Source organism: Chlorocebus sabaeus, chromosome 1 (genome assembly GCF_047675955.1).
Source record: "Chlorocebus sabaeus isolate Y175 chromosome 1, mChlSab1.0.hap1, whole genome shotgun sequence".
Classification (NCBI taxonomy): domain Eukaryota; kingdom Metazoa; phylum Chordata; class Mammalia; order Primates; family Cercopithecidae; genus Chlorocebus; species Chlorocebus sabaeus.
This window is the reverse complement of record NC_132904.1, coordinates 69,468,390-69,481,146: the sequence shown is the minus strand read 5'-3', so window position 1 is coordinate 69,481,146 and position 12,757 is coordinate 69,468,390. Positions and strand designations below refer to the sequence as shown.

The 12,757-nt window shown below is 38.0% G+C and overlaps 1 protein-coding gene across 2 annotated transcripts in view; it reads left to right on the top strand.

Annotated features, from left to right (window-relative positions):
- The window catches only part of FCHSD2 (FCH and double SH3 domains 2), a 318,513-nt gene that overhangs the window by 145,579 nt on the left and 160,177 nt on the right, over positions 1-12,757 (top strand). For both annotated transcript variants that reach the window (XM_008020056.3, XM_073019212.1), the window contains one exon: positions 8,353-8,497. In XM_008020056.3, the coding sequence (XP_008018247.1) occupies positions 8,353-8,497 (145 nt within the window). The remainder of the gene's footprint in view (positions 1-8,352; positions 8,498-12,757) is intronic.

Genomic DNA, 12,757 nt, shown 5'->3' with positions numbered 1-12,757 from the left:
ATTAGACTTTTGTAACACCACTTTCTCTTGGACTTTTTTTTTTTTTTAATTTGAGGACAGGTTTTCATTCCTTTCTATGTAAATGTGTCTCAAAAGTCTCTCAACTCTCTAATGACTCTTTTAAGTAAGCTTATTTATATTCCTACCTTTAAATCTTGTCTAGGAACTGGTAATAATAATATATTTTTATTAACTTTTCAACTTTGGAAACAAAAAACTGCCTCTAATTTTACCTTCTTTGTAGATCTCCTCATATCTGGAATGTTAAGTAGCTGCTTGTTTGCATGTGATCTCTCTCTTTCACAATTCCATCTGCTATAATGACACAAACTATATCTTTATGTCTTTGTAAAATAGACCTACTGTCACTCCCCTGTGTGAAAATCTTCTATTGTTTCTCCTTGCCAATGGGATAAATTTAAATTTCTTTTTATGATATTCAAAACCATGAAGAAAGCTGGCACCAAATTATCTCTCTACTTATCTCTGGCCATTTATCCTTTCATCCTTGGTTTTCTAACCCTTGGGCACCTCAGTTTGTAGTTGTATTTCAGTTCTTATCAACACCTCAACTGGACTAAAAGCAGTCTTTTTCCCTGCCTTTATTTCTGTTACCCAGAAGTATTCTCCCTTTCTACTACCAATAACAACTGTATATAAACATTTATTAAAACACTATTCTTCTTGTTATTAGTTGCTATATAAATTATTCTTAGGTTATGAACTTAATCACATTTTCTTTTCTTTGTTTTGAGACAGTCTCGCGGTCGCCCAGGCTGGAGTGCAGTGGTGCAGTCTTGGCCCACTGCAACGTCTGCCTCCCGGGCTCAAGCAATTCTTGCGCCTCAGCCTCCTGAGTAGCTGGGATTGCAGGTGTGCACCACCATGCCCTGCTAATTTTTGTATTTTTAGTAGAGACGGGGTTTTACCATGTTGGCCAGGCTGGTAGCAAACTCCTGGCCTCAAGTGATCTGCCTGCCTCAGCCTCTCCAAGTGCTGGAATTACAGGCTTGAGGCACTGCACCCAGCCATTAATCACATTTTCCTGAGTTGTCTTGAGATGTGATGCTAGTAGAAAGATGTATTTCTAAGCCTAGGGAAGACCTGTGGTTTTGTTTGTTATATCTTAAACACTTTTTACTTTGAGATAATTGTAGCTACACATGCAGTCGTCAGAAATAATAAATACCAAGAGTGCTCTTACATTCCCCACCCAGTTCACCCAGTGGTAGTATCTTGCATAACTGTAGTACATTATCACAACCAAGAAATTGATACTGATACAGTCATCCAGCCTAATTCAGAATTTGTTAGTTTTATACACATTCATTTATGTGTATATAAGTGTGTGCACATTGATTTCTGTGCAGTTTTACCACATTTGTAGCTTTGTGTGACCTCTTCCACACTTAAGATCTTGCTAAGAATTTAACAGTTAAGAATTTCTTGATTTCTTTCTTTTCTTTTTCTTTCCTTCCCCCCCGCCCTTTTCTTTCTTCTTTCTTTCAAAACAGGGTCTCACTTTTGCACCCAAGCTGGAGTGAAGTGGCTCACTGTAGCCTCAAACTCTTGGGTCCAAGTGGTCCTTCCACGTCACCTCCTGCGTAGCCACCACTACCACCATGCCTGGCTAATTTTAAAATTTTTTTGTAGAGATGAGGTTTTGTTATATTGCCCAGGCTGGTCTCAAACTCCTGGCCCGAAGTGATCCTTCTGCCTCAGCCTCTCAAAATGCTGGGATTACATATGTGAGCCACTGTGCCTAGCCTTGATTTATTTCTTAATGAGAAATTTCTTCTGGTAAAGTTTTCTAGGTTTTCCTAGACAACTTGTATGATATTCATATAAGAAATAGTTCACAGCGTGAACTTAGGTGGTATATGGATGAATGGTTTTGTATTTTACTAGTTATAACCTAATTATTATGGCAAGTATTTTTCAGTTAGAATAGTTATATAAAGTCGTAAGATATGTATATTTTAGTTTAAAAGGTTAATCATTTTAACAAAAATGATAAGTAAATAATGGTACAGAAGATAGGAGACAAAAATAGTAGAGGATATATACCAAGGACTTAGGATACATAAGTCTTGGTATAAACTATTTCAGAATGAAGAGACCCTTTTTAATGTTCAGCATTGTTACTGAGACTAAGAACAATCTTATGTCAGCAAAAGAACAGAGGTTTGGGAGTCAGACACATTTGGGTTCAAATCTAGGCTCCATCATTCCCTCCTCTCCTCCTCCAGTAAATATGTATTGAGTGCCTGCTATGCCGTACTCTGTGCCAAACATACAGCAGTAAATGAAACAAAGCTTCTGCTGCATGGAGCCTACATTCTAATGAGGGAAGACAAACAGTAAACAGGTGAATAATTAAACATATATGCCAATTGGCGATAAGAACAGTAAGCATAGTAGGGAGACTACAGAGGGCCAAGAAGTGATTGCACAGCAGTTGCTGTACTGTGCAGAGCACAGGTGTTGTGGGACAAGGCAGAAGCAGAGAGGGCAGGTAGGAGACTGTTGTAGTAATCTAGGCATAAGGTAAGGGTGGCTCAAAACAGGGTAGTCACAGTGGAGGAGACTGGCAGTAATTAAATTCCTTGGTATTTTTTAAGTCTAGCAAACAGGATTTATATATATACACACACACACATATATATATGTACACACACTTTAAGTTCTAGGGTACATGTGCACAACGTGCAGATTTGTTACACATGTATACATGTACCATGTCGCTGTGCTGCACCCATTAACTTGTCATTTGCATTAGGTGTATCTCCTAATACTATCCCTCCCCATTCCCCCCGCGCCACGACAGGCCCCAGTGTGTGTTCCCCACCCTGTGTCTAAGTGTTCTCATTGTTTGATTCCCACCTGTGAGTGAGAACATGCGGTGTTTGGTTTTCTGTCCTTGCAATAGTTTGCTCAGAATGATGGTTTCCAGCTTCATCCATGTCCCTACGAAGGACATGAACTCATCCTTTTTTATGGCTGCATAGTATTCCGTGGTATGTATGTGCCACATTTTCTTAATCCACTCTATCATTGATGGACATTTGGGTTGGTTCCAAGTCTTTGCTGTTGTGAATGGTGCCACAATAAACATACGTGTGCATGTGTCTTTATAGCAGCATGATTTATAATCCTTTGGGTATATACGCAGTAATGGGATTGCTGGGTCAAATGGCATTTCTAGTTCTAGATCCTTGAGGAATTGCCACACTGTCTTCCACAATGGTTGAACTAGTTTACAATCCCACCAACAGTGTAAAAGTGTTCCTGTTTCTCCACATCCTCTCCAGCACGCAAACAGGATTTCTTGATGGAGCAGATATGAGAGAGAAATGAGGAATCAGTGCTGATTCCAGGGCTTTGGGTTTGAGCCAACTACTAGAAGGTTTGAGTTACTGTCAATGAGATGAAATAGATAGATTGCCAGATCAGGTTTTAGGGAAATCAAGAATTTAGTTTTATACATATTAGGTGTAAGATACCTACTAAATAAATATCCAAGTTGGATATGTTGAACAGGCAGTTAGGGTTTAGGGAAGGTGTCTGGGCAGGAATTAAAAATTCAGGAATTGAGCTGAGAGTAGTGGTTCATGCATGTAATCCCAGAACTTTGGGAGGCTAAGGCAGGAGGATAGCTCAAAGCCAGGAGTTCAAGATGCAGATTAAGCAACAAAGTGAGATACCGTTTCTATTAAAAAAAGGAAAATACCAGATGCAGTGGCACATGCCTGTAGGCCCAGTTACTTGGGAAGCTGAGGCAGGAGGACCACTTGAGCTCAGGAATTTGAGGCTGTAGTAAGCTGTGCTCATGCCAGTGCACTCCAGCGTGAGCAACAGAACAAGACCCTGCCTCTTTTAAAAAAAGAAAAGAAAAAAAGCTTTAGGAATAGCATATTGATACTCTGTAAAGCCATGAGACGGGATGTCTTTAAAGCCATCTATAGAGTGAGATCATCTAAAGAGTGAATGTAGGCCTGGTGCAGTGGCTCACACCTGAAATTCTAGCACTTTGGAAGGCTGAGGTGGGAGGATTGCTTAAGCCCAGGAGTTTGAGACTACAGTCAGCTATGACTGTGCCACTGCACTACCACCTGAGTGACAGAGCAAGACCTTATCTTTAAAAAGAAATAACAAAATAAAAATTTAAAAACAATTTTCAACAGAGTGAATGTAGTTAGAGAAGAGAAGAAGCCTGGGGTCTGACTTGAGGGCACTCCAGTATTTATGGGGCAATGAGATGAAGAGGAACTGGCAAAGAAGACTAAAGAATGGCCGGTGAGGTAGGAGTAGACCAAGGGAGAGTGATGTCCTGTAGCCAAGTGAAGAAAACATTTCAAGAAGGATAAAGTAGGTCAGTGTTGCTGATAGGTCGAGTAATAGAATCAAGACTTGAACTATTTGGACTAGCCATAGGAAGATCTTTGATGACTTTGGCAAGCAATTTCAGAAAAGTGGTAGACACTGAAGTCTGATTTGGATAGAACTGAGAGACCCAGAGGAGAGAAAGTAGAAACACTAATTTTAGACAATTCTTTCAAGGTGTTTTTCTGTAAAAGAGAGCAGACATTAGGGTGGTAGCTGGAGAGAAATGGAGGTTTGATGGAGATTTTTCAAATGGAGATATTATAGCGTATTTGCTCACAAGAATGCTCCAGTAGAGAGGGAAAAACTGACATTGTAGAGTTTTGAATTGATATTCTTAAGTGAGAGGTTGTATAATATAGTGTAAATTTGAGGAGTTGGCCTTCAGAGCATGGGTAGTTCATGGAAGTAATAGGAGGATTGGCAGAATGTATGGGTGCAGAAACAAGGAGTTTGGCAGATGTGGTGGGAACATATGGACATTGTCCTCTGATACTGCCACTGTTGGCTACAAGTGTGTTCGTATTAGAGGTTTGAGAAGAGAGAAGTTGGGAAATAATTGTGTAAGGGTGGTTGAATGAATGGATTAAGGAAATATAGTACCCTTGCTGGGTATCACTAGTTACTAGCATTCATTTGACATCAATTTAAAATGCGACCAGGCAACGTAATTATCTTTTTCTTCAGCCACATTCTTCTGTATACTTTGGTATAATCTTAGCAGTTTTAGATTTAACCAAGGTAGGAGCTTATAGGTTATAAAGGTGGAAAGAGAAAGAGGCAAGGGTAATAAGGGCATACATAAGGGAGTGATTATAAGGGTAGACCATGAAACCTAGGCTGGGTAATGAACTGAAAAGGGAGATCATGAGAGGGGCAAGAGACAATGGAAAGGGGGTAGGACCAAATGGATTGTGGGTTCTTATAGGATTGAGTAATTGTTGGACTCAGAATTCTAAAGGATATGAGTAGAATCAGGAGGTGTTGGTCAGAAATCAGAAGATTGAACTTGGGATGAGAGCAAAGCAGTAGTTATTAGTAATGGCAAAGTCTAGGTTATGACCATGGAGGTGCTATTTCCTGTTGAGTAGCCTTAGAAAAATTTCATAACCTCTCTGAGCCTCACTTTTCTCCTCTGTAAAATGGGAATAATACCTATCTTACAGAGTTATGATGAGGATTAAATGATATGATAAATGTAAAATACATAACATAGTGCTTACCATGAGATATGTAGAATGGCAAAGTACCGTGTATGCTTGATACTTTTTTTTTTTTTTGGAGATGGAGTCTCACTCTGTTGCCCAGGCTGGAGTGCAATGATGCCATCTTGGCTCACTGCAACCTCCGCCTTCCAGGTTCAAGCGATTCTCCTGTCTCAGCCTCCTGAGTAGCTGGTGGGGTTATAGGCACCAGCCACAATGTCTGGCTAATTTTTGTATTTTTAGTAGAGACGGGATTTCGCCATGTTGGCCAGGCTGGTCACGAACTCCTGGCCTCAGACAGTCCGCCTACCTCGACCTCCCAGAGTGCTAGGATTACAGGCATGAGCCACCACGCTGGCTGATACTTTTCTTATCCTTCAAAATTGCTTCATATGAAACCTGGTGCCTGGTGAAATAAAAATTTTTTAAAAATCACTCTATGACCCGTGATTATTTTTCCTTAATTGGAATGAAAAACACCACTACCATTGGGAATACCACTATTATGTTAACAAGAAGTGCTTCTATTTCTGTTACAATTCTGCTACTGTTACTATTTATTCATTTAAAAGAATCTGTGTATCGTGAATTTTCATATCATTTGCATTTAATTTTTAAAATAACCCTGTGAGGTAAGTGGTGCAGGAATATTTGTTATTTCTCCATTTGCCAGTTGAGGAAATGAAAGTATAGTGAAGTGTGCTGCTTATGATTATTTTGTTAAAACTAGAACTTGAACTTAGGTCTTCTGGCTGGTGACTGAATTCTGTGCTTTTCATGGTATATCAGTGTTCAGGATATGTTTCCCTGCTATAAATCTGCTAAACTCTGAAGGTCTCTTTTTAAACTATCTTTTTAATGAAAGGATTTGTCTTTTTATTGTACAGTCTTCATAGTTAATACATTCATCCATTCATTTATTTACTCATTCAACACATATTATTGTAATCATTCTTTATTTGCTAGACCCTAGGAATGCAATAGGAAGACATACACTCCTGCCTTCATGGCGCTTTCACTATAGTGAGAGGGACAGATGTTAATATTATAATTGAAAGAAAAGTGCTGGAGCTGTGAACAAATGACAAAGAGTAACTTAATTGAGTTTGGGGGTTGGCTTGGTGGTGATCATGAAAGACTTCCTAGAGGAAGTTACATTTAAACTGAGATTGGAAGGGCGAACAGCTATTACCTAGGAGAAGGGATAAAGAGAAGAGGGTGTTAACACTGAGAGAAGAACATGGATGAATGGTCTCTCCCTTCCTCTCTTTCTTCCTATCACAATTCATAATAGTTCTTTTTCATTGTCTTCATTATTTTAAAATATATTTTAAGTATAAATTAGTAGTTACAAATCGTAGTACTGAATTTTTATCTCAGTACATTCTTCAAGTAAATCAATTGTTGGAACTGCTTAGAAGGGAGAGCCTGCGGTGAGTTTATGTTGCAAGTTCCATTGGTTGTCATGCAGTGAGGCCATGGAGGGCGTTCATTTTGCTGTTCTTAACTTCATCAGTGCTTTTATGCTGACAGTTTTTGCTGGTGCAACACACTGAATCTTTCCAAAGGGATAGTGATACACCTCTGCCTAAATAATGACTATTTCCATCTAAACTGATTCATCTGGTACGTTACATGAACTAATTTGTAAGACTCCATGGTTGAAAACCATAGTTTATCAAGTTTTTTTCTTTACTTCTAAATAAGATAGGGACTCAGGCAATTTTTCCTTTTCTTCTACACTGTCATCTGTTGACCACAGTGAGCATTCTGTATAGCATGTGGTCCCACATTTTGCTGTGGTTGAAAATCTATATGGATTTCCCACAAAAGGGAAATCTCAGGAGAGGAATATTATAATATATCAGAATTTCACTTTAAGGACTCATTTTAAAAAATAAAGCACTACCATTGTTATAAGTTATTGATTGTGTTTATAAATAGTGTAGGAGCATGCTAGAATTGACTAAGGCATTTAGCAAGTAGGAAAGAAGGTTGAAGAGGAAATTGGCTAGAAAAAGCAAAGGATTAATAATTCCTTGACTTGACTGAGATTGCTGAGCACATTTATCAAGCAAAGGAGATGGGACTTGCTTAGAATGAATCCAAAGCACAGTGTGATGCTAAGCATTGTTATAACAGGAAGACAGATGTAGAGCAAACAATATTATAGATTTATTTTGTCAGACAGAATAGACTGCATGCACATAAACAGTTGTTCATGATATATTTTTCCAGCCGCGTCAGTTTGAGTAATATGATGTCATTTAAAGACAATATACTATATATAGAGGTACCCAATCTTTGTCTTGTATCTCAGTAGTGCCACCTTCTTTTTATGTGGCCTAAAGTGATACTTTAAAATCTCTCTGGGCCTCACTTACCTTATTAGTAAAATTAGGAAAATACCTTAATGAAGTAATAAAACTTGATATTCATAATTATGACCTTGTGACAGCAAAAGACTTGGAGAGTCTGAAATATTCACTGATTTTTATAGTGTGAGCTTTGTAATTCTTGTAGCACTTTACTCCATTGTTAAGAATAGCTAATGAATCAAAACTCTCTATTGCTGAGCTATAAAAGGAATAGAGTATATGCCACGTTGCTTCTTACGTGTGCTGAAATATTGCCTATAAGCCAGTATAAAAACATTAAAGAAAACATTCATGTATTCTGTCAGTGCTACCCTGTGAGCGAAAGGTTAGCCAACTTTTTCTTACTGTTCCCTGCCTAATGCTTTTCTATCCCTCTTTGAATTTAGGAGCATGTATCCCGTTTGGAAATCTTTTCTCGAGGGAACAATGCAGGTAGCCCAGTCTCGGATGAATATATGTGAAAACTATAAAAACTTCATTTCTGAGCCTGCAAGGACAGTGAGAAGCTTAAAAGAACAGCAACTAAAAAGGGTATTGTTTTTATTTCTGCTCTTATATGCATTTTAATATCTCAGCGCTACATTTGTAATCTGTAAGATTATGCTAAATCTTATTTAAAACTTTATATGGTCCTGTATGTTTTCTAGTTGACATTTTACTAGGATTTTCTGATTTCAACATGTTCTCATTAAGTACTATGTTTTATTAACTACTAAAAGTGAATATAATTCAAATCCGTGAACATTCAAGAAGCTCAGTAAATATTTTTTAGAAATACCACTTTTCGGCATAATTCATGTACATAGATCTACTTAGTTTCACAATATCGGTATAGTTTGGTGTATATTAGAATAGTTACAAGGTTATTAATCCCACTGATTCTTCAAAAAAGTTAACATTAATTTGTCTTACTTTCAACTTGACCCATTTTGTATAATTAAAGGAAATTGACACATTTTGACTAAATATAAAAAACTTATTTTAAAAACCCTGTTGGACTCTAAACTTTATATGGGTTACACATGAGTAAATGTTTTCAAATGGATGTATTTTATTACACAGAAATAAAACATTCATAGGAAAATGGCATTGCTTAATGTGACTTTTTAGAAAAAGTTGGCTGTTGAAAATAGGTGATTGAATTGCGTTCTTTTGGAAATAGAGTTACAAAAATTGAGATTATCATTATACCTAATAAGTAATTAAAAGTTTTTGTGGAAGTATTAATACTTTAGAAAATATTAAAGTAAAAGAAAGAAAATATTAAAGTAATTATTTAGGGAAATAATATTTTAGAAGCCATCCAGTGTTTTGATTCTAATTGTAATTTGGATTTTCAGAACATTTTTACAAACACCTTTCCCACCCAAAACCCCTCAATTTTCCATTTGCCAAAGATGATTCTAGTGGCTTGAAATCAGTATGTTAAATGTATATGTGTCTTTATGTAAAACATTAATTTCTTTAGAGCACTCACGTAATATTAGTCAGTTAACATATTTGTATAAAAATGCTTGTGTTTTATCTTTGCCAAAAAATATCTCTTTCAAAACAAACATAGTGAGTAACCTATGTGGTCACTGGCCAGTGATTTTGAGTTGGAAGAAAGTTGTGTGTGTGTGTGTGTGTGTGATTGTGCAGAAAGTGGGTGGAAGGTAGGGGCAGAGAATTAATACTAGTATAACTTCCCAACCAGGAGGAAATACTGCATTTCAAATTTCCGGTGCATTCATCACATTTAATTGAATTACTGGAAAGTTCCACCTCACTCAGTATCAGAATATTCCGAGAGTTTAACTACCTCTGGTTCTTTTCTCTTCCATTGATGAAGTAGTCTTAGACTTGAATTTAATTGACATTCCTGGGCAAAGAATGTTTGGTAAGGCCGGGTGCAGTGGCTCACACCTGTAATCCCAGCACTTTGGATGACCAAGCCGGGTGGATCACCTGAGGTCAGGAATTCAAGACCAGCCTGACCAATTTGGTGAAACCCCATCTCTACTAAAAATACAAAAATTAGCTAGGCATGGTGGCATGTGCCTGTAGTCCCAGCTACTTGGGAGGCTGAGACTAGAGAATTGCTTGAACCCGGGAGGTGGAGGTTGCAGTGAGCAGAGATTGTGCCACTGCACTCCAGCCTGGGCGACAGTGAGACTGTCTAAAAAAAAAAGAAAAAAAAAATCTTTGGTAAGATTCAACAAATGCTCATGTCTGTGAATTAACTTGTTTTATATTATAGCTGATAATGTATTTATGTTACATCTAAGCAATTGTTAAATATTCAGTACATATTGGGTAAATCTGTCAGGACTCTGAGATAGCAAATGACAGAAACCTCCTTCAAACTGTTTAAGCCAAGAAGGGAATGTATCTGCTTGTATAACTGAAAATTGAAGGACTTCAAGCATGGATGGATCTAGGGGTTCAAATGATGGTATTAGAATTCAGACTTTCTTTCCATCCATTAGCTCTGCTTTTCTGAACGGCTTCACTCACTAACAACTCTCTCCACATGGTAATCCCCAATGTGCCAGATTTATAAATCTTACAGGTAGCAATCCCAGATTTTTCATTTTCCCGAATGACCAGAGTTGTTTTGCATAGCACCTGCATCATTTGGCATTCCCACCAACAGTGCACAAGGGCTCCAATTTCTCTACAGCCTTGCCAACATTTGTTATCTTTTTTTAAAAAAATAGCTTCCTAACAGGTGTGAGGTAATTAATATTTTACTGTGGCTTTGATCTATATTTCACTGATGGTTAATGATATTAAGCAATCTAATATTCTTTCATATCAATTTTTCCCTCCACTATTAGCTTCTTACTTTCTAAATCCTATATTCTTTTAGTAATTACCTTAGAGAATCTAATATGCCTCCCTAACTTATTACATTACCTTGAATCATTAATTTTACTATTCCCCAAACTTTGTTCCAAATTAACTTTTTTTTTTTGAGACGGAGTCTCGCCTTGTCACCCAGGCTAGAGTGCAGTGGCGTGATCTCACTGACTGCAGCCTCTGCCTCTCAGGCTCAGGTGATCCTCCCACCCCAGTCTCCTGAGTGGTTGGGATTACAGGCGTGTACCACCACGCCTGGCTAATTTTATTGTGTTTTAGTAGAGACAGGGTTTCACCACGTTGGCCAGGCTGGTCCTGAACTCCTGACCTCATGTGATCTGCCCACCTCAGCCTCCCAAAGTGCAGGTTTTACAGGCATGAGCCACCTCGCCTGGTTCAAATTAACTTATTACAGTCTACCTTGAATTAGTATTTTACCACCTCATGAACAATATAAAAATCTTCTTGCAAGATAATTCTATTTAACTCCCATTTATGACTTTTTGGCTGTTAGACCTTTTGCCTCTGTTCATATGTCTTTTCTACTTTTTTAGCATTTTCTGTTTTCCACCCTTTTTTCTCTGTGTACTTCAATCTGAATATTTAACAAGTTTGTTAATATACTGTTCTACTATTTTGAATCTGCTTTAAAAACTCATATTTTGGGGACAGGAGTGGTGGCTCACACCTGTAATTTCAGCACTTTGAGAGGTCGAGGTGGGAGGATCATTTCAGTTCAAGATCAGCCTGGCCAACATGGTGAAATCCTGTCTCTACAAAAAATGCAAAAATTAGCCAGGTGTGGTGGTTCATGCCTGTAGTCCCAGCTACTTGGGAGGTTGAGGCAGGAGGATCACTTAAGCCCAGGAGGTAGAGATTACAGTAAGTCGAGATCATGCCACTGCACTCCAGCTTGGGTGACAGAGGGAGACCCTTTCTCAAAAACAAAACAGAAAAACCTCATCTTTTGGAATCTTAATGTACTTTTCAGTTCCAGGATTTTTATTTGACTTTTAAATAATACATTCCATGTTTCTGGTACAGTTCTCCATGTTTTTCCTTTATCCTCTTAAACATGTTACTACTAATCTCTGTTGTATAATTTCACTATCTTAATTGCCTGTAGGTCTCTTTTAACTGCCTGCGGTTTTTCTTGATTTTTGGTTATTTGGATCTTCTGTTTGATTATGACTCACAATGTTGGACATTATGGATAAAAATTATAGAGGCTCTGGAAGATGTTATTTCCAAAGAGGGTTAAGCTTTCTTCTGGCAGGCAGATAGAATGCTATTAGATCACCTTGGTTCTCCGTTAGGATCTCTGGTTTTAGGCTTTTTAGGGCTATTCTGTTTCACTTACTCCTAGAGTTTTAACTGAAAGGTTAAACTAGGTTGCTTACCAAGACCCTTCTACTTTGATAAGACTTGAACTCTAACCTTTGTCTTCTCAATGTCATGTAGCTGCTCTGATACTCTGATCTCTGCTCACTCTTTAGCCTCTCGGCTACTGTTCTCCACTGGATTTCTTGGCATTTCACCCAACACCTGCTTTTTAGAAGTTGTCTGTTAACCGAAGGGGAAATTGCATACAGACTTTTGGACTTGCTTTTCTGCAGTACCCCTCTTTCTAGACCCTTACCTCTCAAGTTCCTGTTCTTTTGGCGTCCCTAAACTCCAACCTCTGTCTCCCCAGTCTAGTAAGAATGCCACTTTCTGTTTCTGTCCTATTTCTTTATACCGTGATTCAACAAATGCCCTGAGAAAAAAGCCAAGTTGAATTTAAGACTTACCTTGGTGTATTCCTCTTCTCCCATGTGTCTTAGTCCTTTAAGTCCAGTGTATGGTTGTGGTCTTTAATGCTGGCAGTTTTTAAAAAACGCATTTTGTCCAACTTTTACACTTTCCAGACTAGAGAAAGGTAGTCTGATCCAAGTTGTTCTGTCATGATCA